Source organism: Camellia sinensis, chromosome 2 (assembly GCF_055761805.1).
Source record: "Camellia sinensis isolate YWXY chromosome 2, ASM5576180v1, whole genome shotgun sequence".
Classification (NCBI taxonomy): Eukaryota; Viridiplantae; Streptophyta; class Magnoliopsida; order Ericales; family Theaceae; genus Camellia; species Camellia sinensis.
The window spans coordinates 62,516,128-62,539,141 of NC_138962.1; the positions used below are offsets into that span (position 1 = coordinate 62,516,128).

General features: G+C 35.5%; 2 protein-coding genes across 3 annotated transcripts; one reads left to right on the forward strand and one right to left on the reverse strand.

Moving 5' to 3' along the window:
• The first annotated feature begins 826 nt into the window (after window positions 1-826).
• Window positions 827-10,875, forward strand: MTR4 (RNA helicase, ATP-dependent, SK12/DOB1 protein). 2 transcript variants are annotated; one of them, XM_028234539.2, is made up of 15 exons: window positions 827-953; window positions 1,655-1,923; window positions 2,017-2,217; window positions 2,302-2,520; window positions 2,954-3,292; window positions 3,703-3,807; window positions 4,020-4,130; window positions 4,736-4,986; window positions 5,957-6,080; window positions 6,180-6,462; window positions 6,541-6,695; window positions 7,202-7,351; window positions 7,426-7,658; window positions 8,663-8,927; window positions 10,185-10,875. In XM_028234539.2, exons 2-15 carry the CDS (start codon window positions 1,660-1,662, stop codon window positions 10,461-10,463), a joined length of 2,979 nt encoding a protein of 992 aa, XP_028090340.2. In that variant the 5' UTR covers window positions 827-953; window positions 1,655-1,659; the 3' UTR covers window positions 10,464-10,875. The 2 variants fall into 2 exon arrangements, with proteins under 2 accessions (XP_028090340.2, XP_082770753.1); XM_082914627.1 differs by having other exon boundaries at window positions 845-953; window positions 2,947-3,292.
• A 905-nt stretch (window positions 10,876-11,780) lies between these two features.
• ARF1 (auxin response factor 1) lies at window positions 11,781-21,855 on the reverse strand. The gene is made up of 15 exons (XM_028234537.2): window positions 21,483-21,855; window positions 20,647-20,798; window positions 19,788-19,903; window positions 19,104-19,199; window positions 18,918-18,974; window positions 18,616-18,768; window positions 18,389-18,473; window positions 17,391-17,481; window positions 17,128-17,292; window positions 15,944-16,063; window positions 15,788-15,863; window positions 14,326-14,491; window positions 13,755-14,248; window positions 13,230-13,420; window positions 11,781-12,446 (listed from the first exon to the last, which is right to left on the reverse strand). The coding sequence occupies exons 2-15, from the start codon at window positions 20,690-20,692 to the stop codon at window positions 12,275-12,277; spliced, it is 2,028 nt and encodes a 675-aa protein (XP_028090338.2). The 5' UTR covers window positions 20,693-20,798; window positions 21,483-21,855; the 3' UTR covers window positions 11,781-12,274.
• Between the last annotated feature and the right edge of the window lie 1,159 nt (window positions 21,856-23,014).

Sequence of the window (23,014 nt, forward strand, 5' to 3'; positions counted from 1 at the left end):
GATTTGATTTTAGCAAAAATTACTTCTTAACTATTTAAGCCCAAAAAAATTATTTATTTTATTTTAATTTGTTTAATTGACAATTGAGATAAAATATATATATATATATATATATATATATTAACAAAATCCACCATCACCATGTTTGGCAAGTGTTAAAAAAGTTATTCATTTTCTTAATATAATTTTTTGTTAAAAAAAAATATTTGTATTGAAAAGATTTATTGTTCAAGTCCATACAATTTAAAAGGATATATATGTAATTTTTTTTATAAAATTTAAAACAAAAAATAAAAATATAAACCTTTAATAATGATTAATAATTTGAACACATATATTTAATAACATATTTTGTTTAGACCAATAATGTTATAATATATCATTATGACATATGTAAATAATAATCTGATTCTAATTATAGTAATATAATTTAAAGAAGAATTTAAATTTAAAATTTTATTTTATAATTTAATAAAGAATTTATAAATTAAGGAATAAATATTAATCTTATTTCAATTATGATAACATAATTTAAGAAAAAATTAAAAATTAAAATTTTCTTTTAAAAATATAAAATTAATTTATAAACCAATCATATTATATCGTAACACATATTAACAAAATCAAAAAATGAGAAAAAAAATTGAAATTTTTTAGCCTTAATAGAATGACAATATTTTACAATTATAATATATATACATAGATTGACACAATTTTTTTTGCAATTACCCAAATTATAAATGTTACTCCTAAATATTTTTCATAAACCCTAAAATTAAAAAATAAAAAGAACCGGTATTCCGGTTCAACAATGAAAGCTGTCCCGGTTCAACAGCGCAGGTTTATGACGCATACGTACAGAATCGAATTGAAACCCCATTCTCTCTCTTTTCTTCTTCCTTTTTTCCTCCTCCTCCGCCGCCGATGCTAACCGCCACCTCCGCCGCCGTAGAGTTAGTTCTCCCCTCTCTTCTCTCCCCCAATGTTTTTTGATGTATGTATGTATGTATAAACACGGGCACTCACTTGCACAAGGACACACATTAGGAGCTCAGGAAAACCCTAGAGAAATTTTCCCATCATCAGACCTGCCAGTATTACCACCTAAGTTTGGTTTAGAGCCTTCGAACCCGTTTAATTTTTATTTTTTTTAAATCTTCTCCTGTTAATTGTCTGTTTGGTTGCCTAGAAAATGTGGGTAAAGATAAGAAATTGGAGTTTTTGTTTGCCTAATAATACCTAATTCAACTGTGCGCTTTAGCTTAGCTAAGTTTTTCTTACGTACCCGAAGTAAGATTTGTGGTCGTACAAATGTGACTATATATGTATTTAACTGAGCATATAGTTAGAGGGAGGGGAAGCCCTAAACTTACATGGGTGCGGTAGTAGAAAAAAGAAAACAAAATGAAAACTATATGAATTTATTTAATTTCATTGGTATATAGCACTTGATAGAGCAGAACGGCGAAAAAAATATTTATGGCGCCGACTTTACTTGATTGGGACACAAAGGTTTAGTTTGGTTTGATTTGAATATTTTAACTGAGCAGCTCGTGACATAATGATTGAACATAAGGCTTAGTTTGTTTTGGTTTGATTTTGCTATTTGTCAAATATTTGTTTATATAATTATTTGTTTTTATGCTTTTTGAAGCATTCATGGGATTAATGAAGAGAAAATCACTAGAAGGCCCATCTGAGGAATCTGGCCCTCCATCGAAACAGCAGAGGGAGAATGATTTAATCATCACAGATGAATCTGTAGCATGTGTACACGATGTGTCATATCCTGAGGGTTATGTTCCTTGTTCAAATCTCTCATTGGCTCAAGAAGATTCAAAACCAGCAAAGGAATTCCCTTTCAAACTCGACCCTTTTCAGTCCGAAGCAATCAATTGCCTTGATAGTGGTGAATCTGTTATGGTAAAGTTGATTATTAGAATGCTTTAAGAATAGAAGTAAAAGAGACACATAACATGTTAATTTTAAAAGAATTAACTTTCAATATAATGATAGGTATCAGCTCATACATCAGCAGGGAAAACTGTTGTTGCACTTTATGCCATTGCTATGTCATTGCGGAACAAGCAACGGGTGATATACACTTCACCAATCAAAGCACTCAGCAATCAGAAATATAGGGAGTTTAAAGAAGAATTTTCAGATGTGGGTTTGATGACTGGAGATGTCACCATCGATCCGAATGCATCTTGCTTGGTAGGTGTGGTGGCTAATGCTGTGTCCATTTTCCTTTTTGACCCACTTAGCTTTTTAGTTCACTAATTTGTGATTTGATTTCAGGTGATGACTACAGAAATCTGGCGCAGTATGCAGTACAAAGGATCAGAGATTACACGTGAGGTGGCTTGGGTTATTTTTGATGAGGTTCATTACATGCGTGATAGGGAAAGAGGTGTGGTATGGGAAGAGAGTATTGTTATGGCGCCAAAGAATTCTCGATTTGTATTCCTCTCAGCAACAGTGCCTAATGCAAAGGAGTTTGCAGATTGGGTTGCAAAGGTGATCAATATGCCTAAATTGTTTTTACAACCATATTAAAATGATTAAGATGCTTAAATTTTCTATCATGATAAAGACTATGGTAGCTTAAGTGGGCAACACAAATTGCATGATGAGATCATTTTTGTCCTATTTTCTTGTTATTATGGTATTTGAAGGAGCAGTAAGTTATTGTTTATGTGTGTTATCTTACTAAGTAAACCATGCCCCTCCTCTTGCCCCCTATTCATCCGCAGAGCATGCCCCCTGCATTCTGGGGGGTATTATTTATGTTATGTTTAAAGGAAGGCATTGTACCTCATGCATGAGTTAAAAACTGATAATGATAGCATAGTGACAAATTTATTCAAACAATAGTTGTCTTATTCTGATTTGTTATGTGAATCATATGCCTGCTTAAATGTGATGGCATTAATATTATTTTAGAATGCAGGTCCACCAGCAACCATGTCATATTGTTTATACTGATTATCGACCAACACCGCTTCAGCACTATGTTTTTCCTTCTGGAGGCGATGGCCTATACTTGGTGGTAGATGAAAACGGGAAATTTCGTGAGGATAGCTTTCAGAAAGCTTTAAATGCCCTTGTTCCCTCTAATGAAGGTGACAGGAAAAGGGAGAATGGGAAATGGAAGAAGAATTTGGCAGTTGGTAAGGCTGGTGAAGAAAGTGACATTTTCAAGATGGTGAAAATGATCATTCAGCGTCAATACGATCCTGTGATACTTTTCAGCTTTAGCAAAAGGGAATGTGAAACTCTTGCAATGCAGGTACAGTTTCTACTCAGCCCAAAAAATTACTTTTTGAGGGACTTGTACATATTTTGCTTCTTTAATATGCTTTCAAAAAAATTTGCATGTCGTGTTGTCCTTTATGTAATCATTGAGGAGGATATTTGTTGACTGAACCACTCCACCATGTTCTTATGTTGTTATTGTTAAGAGGGTATCCTATGCAAATATGGCCCCGACAGTTCCCACACATTTTCTATCATTTGCATCGTCAAAAACATTTAAATATTTTGACTTAGCAGTTCCTTTTTTTTTTAAAAGTGACAAGTAACTTATCAGTTCCTCTTTTACCGTTTTCCCCTAGTTGTTGGTAAGAATTACAATAGTATTTCTTCCCTGAGTGTAGGTCATTTTTGAGATGTGGTTTTGTTTATTATTTGGTGATGTAGATGGCAAAAATGGATCTAAATGTTGATGATGAGAAAGTGACCATAGAGACCATCTTCTGGAGTGCTATGGATATGTTATCAGATGATGATAAGAAGCTACCTCAGGCAAGTGTTGTTACTTATTTGTTTCATGCGTGTGAAATGTAACTTCCATCTTAGTGTGTTTGAATGTTATGCACCATCCTCTTCTCATTGATCCAGTTATCTTTTATCTATATCCATATGATTTATTTATTTTTGCAATACAAGTTACTTTAAGAGGTTAAGATATCTTCTTAAATTATTAATGATGCTTTCACATTTGCAACAAATTTCAGGTTTCAAATATGCTACCCCTTTTGAAACGCGGAATAGGTGTGCATCATTCCGGCTTGCTTCCTATACTAAAGGAAGTTATTGAGATACTATTTCAAGAAGGGCTTATCAAGGTTAGGAGGAAAAATTTCAAATCTATTTTTGGTTGTGGGATGAAACCATTTTGGTGTATTAAATGCTTGTAGCTTTGTAGCTTTTCCGAATTGTACCTGTTTTAATTAGATTCCGAGCTAGTTATATTATCTGACAAAGAAAGTACATCATACTTCCACATTGTGAAATGCCATTGGGATCATGTAATAAGTTTCTGTCTTTTGGCACATGAGTCTCTACAGCATTTGCTTTTTTGGTGCGTTATGCCCCTCTAGACTCTACTTTCGATTTCATCTCTTATCAAATTTAACCAAGATGTGCAGGCAATTACTAAAAAGATCTATTTTGTCTAATAGTTTCTCTACCAATTATGTGGGTATTATGATTATGGCAAATGTAGGATAGTTTATTTAATATTTCATTGGAAGAGATTAAAATGCTTTAGCTGGTACGAAACATGTAGTGCTTTTGACTTATAGCTCTTATTCTCCCTTGGTGCACAGCATCGCCGTTCGTTCTTTTCTTGTCCTATCGATTATTCTTTTCTATATACTGCCATGTTTGTGCAGCTAATTTTTCTTTAGTTTATTCACTATCTTTGTCGTATTGAAACATTTTCCTGCAGTGTTTGTTTGCCACAGAGACTTTCAGTATAGGTTTGAACATGCCTGCAAAAACTGTTGTCTTCACAAATGTTCGTAAATTTGATGGAGATAAGTTTAGATGGATATCCAGTGGAGAGTATATACAAATGAGTGGACGTGCTGGTCGTAGAGGTATTGATGACCGTGGGATATGCATCCTCATGGTGGATGAAAAGCTGGAACCTTCTACTGCTAAAATGATGCTTAAAGGAAGTGCTGATAGTTTGAACAGGTGGGTTCTTGAACCATTCAATTGGTGCTTCTTGCAGGCCTGTTGGTTTTAATGTAACCTAATCCACTAATTTTATCTTTTTTATAAGCCTAATCTTCTTATTTGAATGTCACAATTTAGAAACTTAAAGTTAGGGTTAGTTTGGTATGATATAATAGGTTGGAATGGAATGATGCCCATTCCAGCTTCCCATTCCCTTATTATGCGTGGTACATCAAATGAATGTTGGAATGATCATTCCATTGGAATGCTAATTCCCACAATTTGTTTGAAGGCTATTCTACTCTAGGATGAAGGAAATGGTCATTCCATTCCCTCACGGAATGATTGATGCTAGAGACAACATATTACATATCTTAATTAAACTAAGACAAGTTGAGATTAAGAAAGATAAAATTAGAAATGAATATATTTGTGAAATGGTACGAATAACATAAATTGAAGATAAGCATAGAAAGAACAAACTAAGATAGTTTGGTCATGCACAACGAAGAAATGTATATGCAACACTGAGAAGTGTGATATGATCACCGTAAATGGGAATGTTATGGGGAGGGGAACCCCAAACTAACATGGGATCCAGTAGTGAAAAATGTTGTGAATTTATCTATTTTAACTGAGCATATAGGCCTCAACTAAGCATAATGATGAAAAATGATTCATGTAGTCAACCCTACTTGATTGGGACGCAAGGCTTTGTTTAGTTTGATTTATATCTTAATATAATTAATCTATAAAATAATATAACAGTATATTATATATTCACTATATAATATATATTATATATAAAGTACACATATTTATTATCTCTCTTATAAATATTGATAGATAATATATAATGTATAAATATTTATTCCGTTGAAAGAATGAAGAAGAAAAGAAACGAGAAGTGCTTTGTTTTTGTAGGTATGTTGTACTTTCCATGTTTTATGAAGTACTTTGTGTAGACACTAATTCTGGTGCCTTCCAGTGCTTTCCATTTAAGCTACAACATGCTTTTGAATCAAATGCGGTGTGAAGATGGTGACCCTGAAAATTTGCTCCGTAATTCATTTTATCAATTTCAGGCTGACCGAGCCATTCCTGATCTTGAGGTGGGCTGGCATTTGAACTTGATTGTTTGTTTGCATTCCTCCTTTCTTCATTTACTTTTGACTTCTGCTCTTATATATTAAACTACATTATTTTTGCAGAAACAAAGAAAGGACCTTGAAAAGGAGAGGGATTCAATTGTAATAGAAGAAGAAGATAGCTTGGAGAATTATTATTCTCTGCTGGAGCAATACAAAAGTCTCAAAAAGGATGTCCGTGATATTGTGTTTGCTCCAAGATACTGCTTGCCATTTTTGCAGCCAGGAAGGCTTGTATCCATCCAGTGCACAAAGAGTGACGAAACTTCCTCATCTTTCTCCATCGAGAACCAAGTTACATGGGGAGTAATAATCAATTTTGAAAGGGTGAAAGGTCGTTCCGAAGGTTAGATGTGACTTTTCAGTTTACAAGGACTTCTGCTTTCTGATTCAAGTTCTCTGACTATTTGTCTGTGTGATTCAGATGATGCAAATAGGAAACCAGAGGATGCCAACTACACTGTAGATGTGCTTACAAAATGTGCAGTGCGTAAGGATGAAGTTGGGAAAAAGACAATTAAGATTATTCCTTTGAAAGAGCGTGGAGAACCTGTTGTTGTTTCTGTTCCTATTTCTCAGGCAAAGTTCCTAATATTATCCTACTATCCATAAGCTTCCTTCTTCTTTTTGACATTCTGCTGAAATTGCACTGGGATTTTCGTTCGAGCTTTTCTGCAATTTTTTTTTTTTTTTTTTTTTTTTTTGGCTTGGATTATCTAGTTAGAAAATCAAAATGCTATAAACTAGAAATTAAGTTGATCAGTTGTTACTGCTTTTTAAATTACTACGGACAGCTGTTGCTCTCAAAAACTTTTGGTTGACCATATAATTGTAGAGGTTTTCTTTTTCTCTATTAAAAACCTAATTTCATCTGAAAAAAATATAATAGTATTGCACTTTGATATTAGAGAATGCTGAGACTTGAAAATTTGTATTTTCCTAAAATCCTTTTAACTGGTGTTGGTGTCATAACAACAGGAATATTTGCTTGAGTGATTTTGTGTAATATTTTTCAGATTTCTGTTATTATCATGGGTTGGTCATTCTGTAACTGTGAAACTGATATGCTCAATTTCTTTGGACAGGTTGATAGCTTAAGTAGTGTCCGGCTAATGATACCAAAAGATCTTTTACCATTGGAAGCTCGAGAAAATACCTTAAAGAAGGTGTCAGAAGTTCTCTCAAGATTTGCTAAAGAAGGAATGCCTCTATTGGATCCTGAAGAAGACATGAAAGTGAGTTGTACATTTATTTTCAGCAGCATGTTTCCCCTTCCTTTGATTTTAACCCTTTTATGTTCATTCTTCAGGTTCAAAGTAGCTCTTACAGAAAGGCTGTTCGTAGGATAGAGGCTTTAGAGAACTTGTTTGAAAAGCATGAAATTGCAAAATCTCCACTTATTGAACAAAAGCTCAAAGTTTTACACATGAAGAAAGAACTTACAGCCAAGATCAAATTAATCAAGAGAACAATACGTTCTTCCACAGCATTAGCTTTCAAAGATGAACTTAAAGCAAGGAAAAGGGTTCTCAGGAGACTCGGGTGAGAAAACTTGTCTGTGTTTTGACTCATTTATTTGGAAAAGGGAATTACCTTTGGTAGTGGACTGATTTCTGCTCCTGCTTGGTTGAGGGCTGAGTTAGCCTGATTTGACATCTATATCAGATCAGGGACATGAAATCCTCTTCCCAAGGTTTTCCTGCCGTGAGAACCCGTGCTCTAATTTTTGAGACCTGGTTTGGACCATTCATCATCAGTATGAAAGAAATTCCATGTGAATCTAACCCCTTGTGGTCATTCTCCTTTCTCTTATAGATAGCTGAACATAAACTTCTCCAATTATTACCTTTCGATTTGTTTACTTATTTACTATATAAATTTTTGGAAAAGGGAAGAGTAAAGATGTCTGACAATTGAATATGGTGTTATATGAGGCCCAAAAGAAATTTATGCACACCTGTACGCGCACATATGAAGGATCTATTAATTCCAAGGGTTGTGAATAATAAAAAAAGATACGAAAATTAAGGCAACTGTTGTAATGATAGAAAGCTGAGACCAGTAAAGTTAATAATTGGATGTTGGAATGGATTCTAGAACTTTAGTGCTATGTTATTTTATTTGATAAATCAGGCATGATTGTCTAGTGTCTCTTTGCAAACACCATCTAATAGAAACAGAAAGTAAATACAGGTGCGTTATTCATCTTGGCAGATATTAAAATTTGTTTTGACAAAGATGTGCTTGTTGTGTTGCAAAATTAATAGGAGAAGCAGATGTATGGAAGTAATTCTTGGAACTAGTTTTTCAAAGTGACTTGCCGGTGTACTTGTTGAAAATTCTAACATATATGTTCAACAACCAAAAAAAATCTGTAATTCGGTGTTATCGTTTATTTTTTTCATATCTAATTGTATAGGATTATGTTGTATGAAAAACGTACTTTGTCGTTTTTCACCACTTTTTCTTTTGATAAAGTCATCTTATTGAGAGAAAAAATATATATATATATTTATATTAAAATTCTTTGAGTGGATCATCTGCAGATATGTCACAAGTGATGACGTTGTGGAGTTGAAGGGTAAGGTTGCTTGTGAAATCAGTAGTGCAGATGAGTTGACCTTGACAGAACTCATGTTTAATGGTGTTTTTAAGGACATAAAGGTAGAAGAGATGGTGTCTCTTCTTTCTTGCTTTGTCTGGCAAGAGAAGCTTCAGGATGCTCAAAAGCCCAGGGATGAACTTGAGTTTCTCTTTACACAATTACAAGATACAGCCCGGAGGGTTGCAAAAGTCCAGCTTGAGAGCAAGGTATGGATTTTTTTCTGGGTCTTTTTTCATTATTTGTGCTATATTCTCTGAAAATATATCATCACCATGCTTAGATTTGAATTTTGGAATTCATTATTTATATGATGTTTGAGTTGGTCAAAGTTTACCAGTTACAACGTAAGAACAGATTTAAAAAATAACGGCTGGAAAGGGAAGGGGAGAGGGTTGTGCTTCAAAGTGCAATGAGAGATCATATTAATACACACAAGAGGATCTCAGCTATATGGTTATCTCAAAATGAGGACATTCTCAAATAATCAAATAAACTAAACTACGCATGCAAAACTTGACTGTGTTGCAACTGAAGTTGCCACCATAAAATTGAAAAATATGTGGATATTTTTAAGAGATACTAGAAGATTATATGTACATACTTATATATTGTATAGGGGAAAATGATATATAAATCCACTTTTTAGACCCGTCATCTAGACCCAATGATATGTAAGTAACATGATTGGTTGATGATTAGAAAAGATATGAGAGAGAGTATTGCCTTAGGTATCCTAATTTATTGGTTGATGATTAAAGAAGACATGAGAGAGAGTATTGCCTAAGTTGTCCTAATTGATTGCCACATCATTGGGTTTAAAAATTGGGTCTAATTTTTGACTTGAATAGCAACGCCCTTGTACAAACCTACATCTAATTGACAACCTCTTGCCACCTTCAATTTATCCATACGGTATGGTCAGTATCTGTCCAGCCACTGGATTGCCTAACTACCTGCGGGATTTGCTATAATCTGAGAAAAGTAGATGATGTTAGGTAATTACTTGATTGTAGTGATTTGTCTGATGATTTGGATTACTGAAATTTAAATCAATTCGGGTTTACTACAGTATCCATTGCCTTTTGGGCAAATTGAACCAGAATGCCAAGCAAAAACACACAAAACGAAACTAGCATAGAACATGCCAATTGCATTCTGATCTGCGTAGTCTATTTCCGAAAAAAGTTGTTTTAAGAGTTGGTTTTTTGCTATCTATATGATGGGTTGCACCCGATGTACTCTGGTCCAAGTTGACCCGAGTAATCAACTTCAATAATCTTTTTCACAGTCAAATTGGTAGAAGGATGTCAAAAATTATATGCAGGATGATTATATTTTTTTTACTTGTATTTTTTACTTAGAAGCAGCTTTGGTCACTACTACGAGTGTGATTTTGCCAATGAATTCTTTCAAATTAAAATTCACTTCATCAACTGACTCAAAAGATTTGTTGCCTTCCACAGGTCCAAATTGATGTGGAGAATTTTGTGAGCTCTTTCCGATCTGATATCATGGAGGCAGTGTATGCTTGGGCAAAAGGTTCCAAATTCTACGAGATTATGGAAATCACTCAAGTCTTCGAGGGCAGCTTGATCAGGGCTATCAGGAGACTGGAAGAAGTTCTTCAGCAGCTAATACAAGCAGCAAAATCCATTGGAGAAACTGAGCTCGAAGCAAAATTTGAGGACGCTGTTTCCAAGATTAAGAGAGACATTGTCTTTGCTGCATCTCTTTACTTGTAATTTAGGGACTAAAGAATTTTCATTTTTCCAACACTCTACGCTCCTTATGGAAGCATTTGCATCCAATCTACTAGTAGATGCTCATGGAAAGAGTTGCAAATGGAGAGAGAGTTGACGATCACAGAGACATTTACATTTTGAAGATGTTTCCACACATTTTGATAAGAAGAGGCCTACTAAAATGAGGATGTCCTTGAAAGTGTCCCAGTCTTGAGCAGGGAGAGCAGATGATCGTGGATGTTTAATTTAGAGATCAGAACAATTTAATACAGAACAAGGTTGTCAAGGTAATTGTACTTGCAGCTTTACAAGTTACCCAATTTTGGAATATGTATTGTAGTACTGTATTTTTGTGCCCATGACAAAATTCTTTCTCATACTAGTTATTTTAAGTTAGTTATTTTCTTTGAAATACTTGCTTTATATATAGTAGGTGCAGCTGGAGATTATGTTACAATACCAACCCAAATAATTCCTTTAAAATATTTGTAATTTTCATGCACTATCACCGGAGGAGAAAGGCTATTTGTAAAATATTTGTAATTCCTTTTAGGCCATGTTTGTTTGGGTGGACTGGATTAGCATTCTCATGACTAATAGTCCTTGGACTACGAATCCGTTGGATTATGTATCCTATCTTAACTAATAGTCAAGTTTAAAATAATTAGTTCTTATTTTAATTGTTTAACCAAACATCGAATTAATAATTTTATTGGACTATTAGTCTAATCTCAAACTCATGTCCATCCAAACAAACATGACCTTAAGGTATTTTTTGGTTGCTGCTACATTTTTGTTTCATGCTTGACATGAACTTGTGCAGTTGAATATGTGCTGGTCAATTATTGCTTGGATTATTCATTAGCCCTGAAAAGCATAGGGGGTTCTATACAAAAACCAAGACAGAATTAACCATACAACTGATCACACCATCTGCCATTGCTACCAACCAAAACGTGTGGCCGGTTTTGCTCTTCTAAATGCAGGAACATCATACACTGGGTTTTCGAACCATGATGATTTGGCACATTATACGCAGCAAATTCATGATTCACCCAAAAAAAAAAAAATGCAAATTCATGATTAAAACTTTTTTCTAAAAAAGGTTCTACCTGCATCATTCACATTCCATCTGTCAAGCCAAAGAATAAAACACTTACAAAGCAGCCTTCTTCCCAGCCTTTTTTGAACAATTTCATCAAATGTAGTGCAACAGATCATAATTACTATCAAAAGCACTTGAAACACCACCACGCAAACACCTCCAAAGTAAATGTGTACTGGCACCAAAAACCGCATTTTCAAAACAAGAGGAAATTGAGAAGCTAAAACTATATATATTTATGTACACATGACCAGAAGGTATACTTTCCTCTATATATATTTTAATAAAAAATAAAAATAAAATAACTTTGACGACAAAACATAACAGCAAGTAATAGAGGAGGGTATTTCTCCATCTCCTCCCAAGTCTTCGGCACAAGAGGTGGAAGCAGACATTGTTTTTTCGCACCCCATCTAAGGTCCAAACTAGCAAGCACTACGACATTCCCTTGACAAAAAACAAACATTAAAATTAACAATGCACCCAAATCCCCTTTAGCCCACTCTCCCCCAAGACACCAAGTGGACTTAAAAGATTTGCTTTTTTTGTCTCACCAGTGTGTCCTTACTGCCGTTTGTCAATAACTGAACCAGCCATTCCAGCATGACCCAATGTCCATGGATAGCATCTCTGCTAAAATATCAAATCACAACTGATTGATTCTCCAGGTCATTCATCCATCTAGTATTTGTTTTTTATGGGCACGTCAGTGAGCAGGGCCCACATCTGATAACTGGTCCTCAGCGCCAACCGCGTTATCCGAAGCTGACTTGCATGGTTTGACCTCATCACTGGCTGGAAGTTTAACCTTGGGTGACAGCTTCTTTACTTCCTCATTTGTGTAGATAAAAATCTTCCTCACCATGTTGCAGAACTCACTGAAAAGATAACCGAGGCTATAAAGATCAGAACCATTAAGCATTACAATATAATTATTTAACCAAGTTCATTTCAAGTATCGTAGTGAATCTGTACAATCCACGAGTGTCTAAAATAACATATAAAGTAATGCAAATTCTCACAATGGTTCTGACACTTCTTGCAACCTCATCAACAAAACAGCGCAGTTCAAAATGATCCGACAAGTTACCCAACACAATCCTGCCACTAGAACTGACTCTTTAAAGTACAACTCAATTTTTGTTCACACTTAAACTTGGACAAGACCAAGTTTGATGGCCAAAACAAATTCAACGACAATTTCAGTGGGTTAAAAAGTCAAGCCTATCAACCTTCAGGTTGTAGGTTTGAACCTTAGGGCAGCCACTTTGAGCAATTTATGCCAAAGGTTAGGTCAGTACCCATCCCAGAAGCCCATATATTGGGAACTAAACTGGGTGTAGTTTTTTAACATATCCGTATCCTATTTCGATGTTTCACAGATAATTGCACAACTCTAAACCAACAGATTTATGTTTCTCTTTTAAATGGGGGGAAATTCGAGGGAAAATATGAGACCTCTGGATTTCAAATGGTCCTGAGCCATCTAAGTGCACATGATCCATACATCCACTTAAAATGTCTGATAATCCATCACTGAATTCGAGGCTCAATGCCAAAAGTAAACTACAAGCCTAGGACCATTCCCCAGAGAGAAGAGATAAAAAGGAAGAAAAATTCGAAGAAAAAATATAAAAGAAGACTTGGGTATGTTACTCAACTGCCATGGATCATCCCCAACCATCATCATGTCATCCTCATCATCTGTATAAACAACCTGCCATTTTTTCAATGATCCGCAGAGTTCACCTTCAATTTCAAACATCTCCTCCAATTTCCTGAGCAGATCCTCGTACCTATACAAACGTGTCAAATCTACCGCCCTCCCAACAGCAATTCCTTGCATGTGCACCTGGTCAAAAATACACATTCCATCAAAACATTTTCATTCTCAACAAGTATGCTACTTTCACTTCTAAATCAGAAGCCAAAAGAAATCTAGTCAACCTACTAGGAGACTCTTGGTTTAGAGATCTAGAGCCCCAACAGAAATTGAATCCCAGCAAGTTTTATGATTCTGACAAATTACTTTAATTTCTAATAATAAGCTTCTTAGGGAAGTTATGTGGAGTATTACCACCTTGCGATAGAGCGTATGCAAAGCACCCATATCTCAGGGCATAGAGGTCCATCCATTATTGGCTTCTTTTGTTTTTTAAAAGCATTGAGAATAGAAGCCAAACTACCTTAGTGCAGCTCCGAACTTGTCTGCTTTGGGACTCCTGGGGTGATATGAGGCATGATTTCTCAGGCTCACAACTTATTGAAGGAATATCAGATCGATAAATATTTGAAGGTTCAGAATGCCTGTCAGATTCAACATCCAAAGACGGAACTGGCTGGTTCTCAGCTAGTGCACCTGGCACTGTAATCACTGGCAAAGTTTCCTCCATGGTACAATTGTCAAGTAGCTCAATCCCAAAGAGCCTGTAACCGTTGCTAGTGCCCTGTCTTTTTTCACTGGATTCCTTGTTAACAACAGGTACGAAAGACTCTGTCATGGTTTCCGCTTGGTTAGACCAATACATTGGCTTACTTGAAACTGGGGTGAGGGAACTATTCTCGCTGAAGCCATGAGGATTGGCTGAGGAGAATTTGGGGGAAGGATAATGATCCCGCCCACGTTGTGATTCACAATACGAGAAAGCTGAAGGAGACTCTGCTGGTGTTTTCCACATGCCTAACGGCACAAAGACAAAATTAAAAATCAACAGAAAGTGGAATTGCAGAAAGAGATAGTACAAAAAACTGCCATACCAAACGCAGAAAGATCTGGTGTTGGCGAGGGTAAAACTGCTGGTCGTGCCCGCTTGTTCCTCTGCAGAGGTTGGGAACTCGGAGAAGTTGCTGCCACAAGTGGCTCCAATTCCCATGGTGAAACTCTTTCTGGGCGCGAAATTGATGAAGGCTCATCCCATTGAACCTGAAGATGGGTACAAAACCACACGACTTAATGTGTCAAAATATATGACTAGCGTTCTTACAAACTGCAATCACACTGAAATAAATCCATCAAAGAAAATGTGGGGACACTGCTGCAGCGCTTATTACAAGCACCAGAGGACTTTGAAAAAAACTACTACTAGCTCCTGTAGAAAGTCCAAGCAGATGACATGCTTAACAACCAAATGTAACAAGATACTAAACTTGGAAGCCAAAAAACTAAATAAGATGATGCTTTTAAAGTGTCATGAAACCACACATTCCCAAATTGTTGCAAATACTAAAGAATATCACATTTAGCGGTCCATCCTATAATAAGGGTCCTAAGCAAATATAAAGCAATCAAGTGGCTGTATTCTGGTGGCATCCCCCTAATGCCATTTTTATGAGATTATTATTTATGAAAAAAATAAACAAATAAAAAAAAACAAACAAGTGACAGAAGCACAGTGCTATGGATTAAATACTAGTGGAACTTGTCTCAAAAAAGTGACATGGGGCGATAAGGTCAAGAAGAATATCCTTCGTTCTAAAAAGGCATTAATGTCCGTCATCTAACAACCTCATATAACACAATCATCCTAACCTTCCAACAGAAGTATCACAAGATTTTTTGAAGTATGGTTAAATCTCAAATCTAGGTTTTCCAATATCATTATCAGGCTAGCACATCAATACAGGTTCTTAAAAACCAAGAATGCAGATTCTATGTGTCACTACTCCGGATTCTGACCAACCAAAATTTACATGGAGGCAAGCAAGCAGCCATGTCCAGCACCAGACGCTACTCAGGTATTTCAACAGAGGTAGCCTAAACAAAACCTTTCAAGTTTCATCATGGTCTTTTGGTCATGTTGGGAGGAAATCATCACAAACAAACTGAAACTTGCATGACAGCGTAGCTTCCCTCTCTTGGCCTCAAAAGGTCCAGGTGCGCATTTTTTAAGATTAGGTATCAAGTTACATCCAATTGTATTACTTGTTCTTCGATTTCTATAAAGAGCCCTTTTAAGGTTCTAGATATCCCATGGGATGCAACCATCTGATCATTTCATTTATTTTTTTACTGACTAATGGCCTTAGGCCTATATATTGCCCTTCACAGAGGAAAGTAATGGCATTAAAATTTCAAAAAAATTCAGAGAAACTGAAATTTGTGCCCTCATACGAGCAAGGATAACATGTTTTCACTTGTGGGAAATCCAAATGAGCACTCAACTTCTGGTCAGGATAAATTCAAAATCAACACTGAGCTTCAAAGAGGAAATATATTTACCTTCAAGGACCTCCATTCAGAATCAGGCCATCTAGATGATGTACTTTCTGTGACACCAACAATTGTTCCACTGAACCTGCACAAATATGTAATTCGGCCAATTGTAATATGTTTTAGTTCCTAATTCTAACAAGCAATAGGCCAGCAACACTATACCTTCTTTCGGGAACTTCCTCACCCTCGAACCTCATCTTGAACCTCATCCCAACAGAGAGCTTCTGGCTCCGTGCTTCAAGGTACTTGTTGACACTGACAACGAACTCCGACCGACTTGTTCTGTCACAAATAGTGACGAAGTTCAGTAAAAACATTTTTTGTCCACAAATTACAGAGCAAAAGGAATTTAGCAAGCTTTGATATATGCAATGGAAGCCATTTTTCACATGCCATATTAGTGGATACAAGTAGGGCTGCAAACGAACCGAGCTGTTCATGAACAAGCTCGGCTCGGCTCGGCTCGTTTAGTAAACGAGCCGAGCTTGAACTCGCATAAGCTTGGCTCGTTTATCTTTATTTAAATTATATAATAAATATATTATTGATATATTAAATAATATATAAATATACATAAATACATTATTTATATATTAAAAATATATAAATATATATATAAATAATAATATAAATAAAATTTTTATATATTAAATAATGTAAATAATATTAAAAAAAATTTATCGAGTCAAGTCGAGCCGAGCCGAGCTGAGCTCGAGCTTCATTAAAATTAACGAGCCGAGCCGAGCCGAGCTCGAGCCCAGTTCCTTATCGAGCCGAGCTCGAGCTCAATAAACGAGCTCGATAAGTAAACGAGCCGAGCTCGATAAGTAAACGAGCCGAGCTCGATAAGTAAACGAGCCGAGCTCGAGCTCAGCAAAGCTCGGCTTGGCTCAATTCGTTTGCAGCCCTAGATACAAGGAAAAAGGAACTTCAAGAAGAGCCTTACTATTACTAAACCGTCTTATAAGAAACTTCTATCATTGTTAAATGTAAATACTATGTAAAAAACTAAAAATAATCTGTGCATTTCAAATCTAAAATACTTCTGCAATTGGAAAATCAAAATCTCAGTAAAAACAGATAAAATTAACACTTGGCTTCTCAAAAAAAGACACTATTAGAGAGCTCTGATCTGTCCAAGGTAGCATCGGGACCCCGTCAACATAAAGAACCAGAACAAAGCCCATAAACTAATATCTGGACTTAAAAACACAATAACAAGATGAGATAAATCTCTCCAAAACTATGCCACTCCTCACTTGACATACAAAAAATCATATTATAAATTCCAATCAGCACACCAGAATACCAAGATGGAGGAAAAAATACATAATGGGAAAGAGAACCTTGGTTTGTAGAAGACAGAAAACAGGGTTCCAGTGGATATAGCATGAGATGCAGTAGCAAGAACCCCAAGATGCATGCTGTGACTGGATATAACAGAAGATGGCATGTTGTTTTGTTGTCTCATGAGCCTCCTTACTCCAACTCGCAGCTCCCCATTTTCACCCCTGGAAAAATAAATAAAAAAAATAATAATTAGTCAAAAATTCATTCTAAATGACAGGAGATTGAAAAAACTAAAAGCATCAAATATGACAAAACTTGCCTCAGAAAAATAAAAGCATCACCAGCAACTAATTTTTTGGCACTAACAAAGACACTCCAGCCAGTTGTGAGTAAATGGCGCCTGGGTTGCCCTGCCGAAGAAGTTCGGTCATGTCTACTAACAAAGACTTCATAAATTTTATTTTTTAAAGGTCAAAATTCACAAGCATATTAAAAAAAATACTACAAACATCCTCAAATTTTGACCATTATACATTATTAACCCCAAATACCCCTTTTGTGTTAATAGGAGTGTTAAGAAAGAAAGAAGAATAAGATCTAATCAGAAAATATAACCAACAAGCAGATGCATATTCAAGTTACAAGGACAACCGAATGTAATGATCCAAACATCCTCAACATCCCCAAAAGAAAGAATAAAAAAATGCCTATTCTTGGCAAGTAACTGGCCTTCCAATCACCCGAGCTACGCAAAATGAGAAGGTACACTCGAGGGCATAAAACAAGTCATGTTGCCCATTGAATATGGTAGACATCCAACATGATACGCCTTCCAGTACAATACTAGGCAATACTCTTAAGCTTCACTAGAATCCTAATGGAGTGTTAAAATCACAGACACAGATACCTAAAGAAAAAACCATAAATAACCCGCATTCTCTACAAACAACCAATGCCATCAAAAAGAGGTCACCTATTCAAAGTGTTCATTATAAATCACAACCCAACACCAACCACATACTCAAACACCCATCATGCAACATCGTTATAAACAATTAAGGCCACCGTACCTTTCTAGACAACTAGCTCACAATAAAACTTTTCTGGCATCAAAATTATTTAAGTGGATTTTCAGCACCAGCATACTTAGCTGCACACCCTTGGAGCTTTGATGACTGACTGACTAACAATTATACATACAGTGCATGCAACACTGAATATATAGCAATCACACACAGGTTTCCAACTTTACCAGTCAGAAATTATCGTGCTCCAGTAAGGTCACACCCACAAACAAGTCATGAATAAAATGCTAACCTCGAAAAATGTGACGAAAGTGCCATTCACTTCCGTGAAGGTCACTTGCAACCAGTTCTTGCCATGGTGGCTGTTGGGACATATCCTGAAGAGGAAACTGGAAGTCAGCACCAAGCAGGAGAAATTGAAATGATATGAATAGGTGATTCTTGGGCAGTCAAAGAGTAAATGTACACATTAGTGACATTACACAATAAGGCAGAATTAAATGACATGTTAGAGCTTACCAGTGGAGGCAAGCACTCATCCGCATGCCTCCGAAGAACCGAAAATCCACCATGGGTGCTCGTGTCAGATGCAGTAAGTGTCTTGCAAAATGAATGGACATTGCACTTTTGAGGTTCTGGAAGAGGTGGATCTGAGCTGGTGACCTCACTTTGCTGACCCACAGAAGGAAATAGAAGTCAATAAAACAACCAAAAAGAGGAGAGATACTGTACACTGTACGAAAATCAATAAAGCATCACAGAAAAAAATATCAACCTAGTAATTCCCAGATTTAGAAGAGATAAAGGGGTAGATAACTCACATCTGCTTCAGGTAGAAGAGTTATTTGCGCATAAACTTCATCTGTCTCTTGTTCAGCCTACAAGCCAATTTTATAGCTACTAAGTGAACCATAAAAGAAAAAAGGAAAAAAGCCCTGGTATGACCCGATGAAACAAAAAAAAAAAAAATCATATACAAGGAACATGTGCATGATGACAAAACATACCCGCAGCTGAACATTCATTACTTTGCAAAGTATTTTTGCTGGAAGATTGAATGAAGGGAGTTGTTGATCTAATCCTTGGTGGGTTGATGCTTCAAGCTGTCAGAATAAATAATATCCCTAAATATTAAAAATGAAACCAATTTGCAGAAAAATAGGGAAGACTATTGACATGAGAATAGAGTGCACGCCAATGGGTTCCAGCCACTCTTGTAGCGTTGAAGTATAGTGAAAGCTATTGTACAAGGATTTCACGTCCAGTCAAAGACAATAACTTTGTACAAAGGATCAAGTCAAAACAAAGCGGAAAAAACTTTCTGGGAGGGTGGGAAGCAATGCACAACCAGAAGGCTAGCTGTATCAGTATAGCAGATACTCTTATTAATTAACCAAGCTTTGACTATGTTTATCAGTCAAATACAATAACTTTGTACAGAGTACAAAGGATGAAGTCAAAACAAAGCAGAAAAAACTTTCTGGGAGGGTCGGCGGCAATGCACGACCAAAAGGCTAGCTGTATCAGTATAGCAAATACTCGTGTTAATTAACAAAGCTTTGACTATGTTTATGTCGAGGTAATACTAGGCTCACCCGGCAGGGGGCAAAGAGTATAGTCAGTCAAATGTACTTTTAGTTAATTCAACTTTGTTTTTATTTTATCTTACCGATATAAAGAATTCATCATACCTGTTCCATGTGGCCTTGTGGGAAGTAATAAACTCGTTCTCCTTCACGAGGAACAGTAACAAGGGGTCCAGCACAGGCATGCCACAGTTCCTTGTACAAAGCATCATTCGCAGGCCCTATAATTTAAAAGGAATGGAGAGTCATATTTAAAGAAAAGAAGATAACTAGAAAGGAGAAAAGGAACAAACATAAACACCAATGAGGTTTTCCACTGAAGGATTTTTCTATGTAAAGATATAAGTAGTGTATTTCTATTTGAAAATTAGTATTCAAGCACAAAATCATCGTAACACACAACCACATTCAACTAATGATATGAAAAAGATTAGCAATCATGCATGTGATAAAGGAACAGACTCAAAATAACACACAAATAACTTCTGTGTAACACCAAGAATCAGGCACAAGTAGTGGTGATTCAATCAGCGTCATCTGCACAAGCTAATGCAAAAAAACTGAATAAAATGGAGCTTATAATGCTTTTTCACCACCAAATTTTGAGGAAAGTGAAACAAACATGAATTTAGAAGTATTGTATTTTATCTAACAACTGGATCTTATTTAACTAAACAAGGAATTCAACTGGTCTTGCTTGAGCCTTAATTATTTTATTTATTTTTCTTTAGTGCCAAGATATTGAAATACTGGGTCTCTAATTTGGTAGACCAACCAAACAGAGAGCAATTAAAGAACAAGTTTCAGTCAAAAAACTTCATTACATAATTCCAACCACTTATAACTGGTAGTGAAGTGGGCACAAACAATAAGCAATAAACCACCACCATTGGGATATTAAACACTCCAACTAATTGCAAAATCATATGATAGGATTTAATTTGAATACATAAAAATCTCAAACCTGATAGAGACCCTCCAGAGAAATGATGCCCACCAATATGTGCCATGAGAAGACCAACCCAAGATCCTCAAAGCTCCCAATTTAGAAAGAAACCTGGTTCTGTGATAGAGGCCGATGTTGTGTTGGAGGAGACACTGACTCAACTCAACTAACTACCAAAACCAACCAACAATCAATAAGTAATCAATATAACTCCAGAAATATAATTGGGAAGATCATTAATGCAATAGATGACTTCTTAGAACAGCAATTAAAGACCTCAAATACTTAGAAAGTGTCAGTTACTCTACACTTTCCGGCCTTAAATGCAGCAAAAGAAGTTTGGCTGTTCTGTGATGTCCCAAGACACAGTTCACCCAAAAAGCATGACACTTTTAACTACTTGGAAAAAAGAAAAAATCTTTGCAAAGTAAAAATCACATGTTCGTTAACACATCCCAGCACAAAAGCAAAATTGGGTAGCTTTTCATAAAGCTTAGATGCATAAATACATATATAAACATATATCGATCCATATATCTGTTGTCAATTTAAAATTAATTGGGGAAATTACAATTTAGTGGAGTTTTCACAAAATAATTACATATTCATGAAAAAGTTCAAGACTTTAATCATTAAAATTTATAAACTTCAACTGAATTGAAATTTCCCCTTAATTTAAAGGGTATAAGATCGATGTAGACCTTGAAAATCGATTCATTTTCGACTCAGTGAAGATACAAAAATTCAAATCCAGTACAAGATCAGCAAAAACAGTAAAGGACGAATCAAAACGAAACAGAAAGGTAATCGAAAAACGAAAACGAAACAACAATTCAACAAAACAGTCAAGTTACCTAAGAAATTCAACGGATTCGGGAGGTGATTGAGACCCTACAAGAATCGGCCGTTTCTGTAGAGCAGAGAAGGTTGGAAGATTGAGCGAAGAGAGCTGGATCGGAGGCAGAAATTAGGGTTTGAAGAGGGTGAAGATGAGAGAGAGAGAGTGGGCGGGTAGGAGACGAGATCGATGATCTTTTCTTTGCCTGGTTGAAGCCGACAGGACCAGTGCAAGTATATAAATATTTATTTTATTTTAGTAAAATAATTATATGGTGTTTCTCTCTCTTGTTTTTTCTATGTATGTGTGGACTTGCTGCTTCTCTTTTAGCTTGTTTCTCTCCCTAGACTTGTCCTGGTGGCGTCAATGGAAAAGTTAGAGTGGAACCAGCACGTGGGAAGGAAAAAAAAATTATAAAATATATTATAAGAGTGTAAGGCCATGATTGTTTGGGTGGATATGAGTTTGGGAGTGGATTAATAGTCTAATAAAATTATTAATTTAATATTTGGTTAAATAATTGAAGTATGAACTAATTATTTTAATCTTGACTATTAGTTAAGATAGGATACATAATCCAACGGATTCGTAATCCTATGACTATTAGTCATGGGAATGCTAATCCAGTACGCCAAAACAAACATAGCCTAAGGTCATGTTTGTTTGGGTGGACATGAGCTTGGGATTGGACTAATAATCCAATAAAATTATTAATCCGATGTTTGGTTAAACAATTGAAGTACAAATTAATTATTTTAAACTTAACTATTAGTTAAGATAGGATACATAATCCAACGAATTGGTAGTCCTAGGACTATTAGTCATGGGAATGCTAATCCAGTCCGCCCAAACAAACATGACCTAAGTGTATTTATAATGAGATATAAATAAAACAGTAATACTATGCATCATGAAATAAATATCATGAAAAGTTTATGAAATTAATTTAAGGGTGATTGCATAACATATAACAAAACACTATAAACTAATTCAAAGGTGGAGAATCTTTATGAAGACTTTTCATGATACTTTTTTCATGACACCTATCATTATTGTAAATGAAAAATTATGGGGTTGTATCCTTACGTTGGTAAATTTTTTTTTCTTCCTTTTACCTCTATGTAGTTTTTAAAAACAGCACCATGTGATGTTCTATATATATTGTGATTGGTACAGATGATGAACTCTACAATTTTATGTTAAGTGATTTGAGAATATAAAAAGTATAATAGTTTGTAACTAGTGGAAAATACCGCTATATGGTGCCCCAATACCAACTAACAATTTTTCCTGTCAAAGAGAAGTTATTCGTTGGTCATCGACACACCCACGTAGTGTTCTAAGTGTATTCTAATTGGTGAAAGAACATAAACTTACAATTTTATATTGAGTAATTAAAGAATATGAATAACATATTAATTTATGATTGACCAAAAACATAGTCATTGGTGCTTGGATCAGCCAATAATTTTTTCCGGTCAAGATGGATAGACTTGACAGACTTTTATTTATTTATTATATTTATTTTTAGTATATGTTAAAAAATTG

Coding starts and splice junctions, on each gene's coding strand:
- MTR4 (XM_028234539.2), top strand. CDS start 1,660: ATGGGATTAATGAAGAGAAAATCACTAGAAGGCCCATCTGAGGAATCT. Junction 2,521..2,953: donor TTGCAGATTGGGTTGCAAAG/GTGATCAATATG, acceptor TTTAGAATGCAG/GTCCACCAGCAACCATGTCA. Junction 6,696..7,201: donor TTTCTGTTCCTATTTCTCAG/GCAAAGTTCCTA, acceptor TTCTTTGGACAG/GTTGATAGCTTAAGTAGTGT.
- ARF1 (XM_028234537.2), bottom strand. CDS start 20,692: ATGGCACATATTGGTGGGCATCATTTCTCTGGAGGGTCTCTATCAG. Junction 19,200..19,787: donor CACAAGGCCACATGGAACAG/GTATGATGAATT, acceptor TTATTCTGACAG/CTTGAAGCATCAACCCACCA. Junction 16,064..17,127: donor TCTGTCTTCTACAAACCAAG/GTTCTCTTTCCC, acceptor TATTTGTGACAG/AACAAGTCGGTCGGAGTTCG.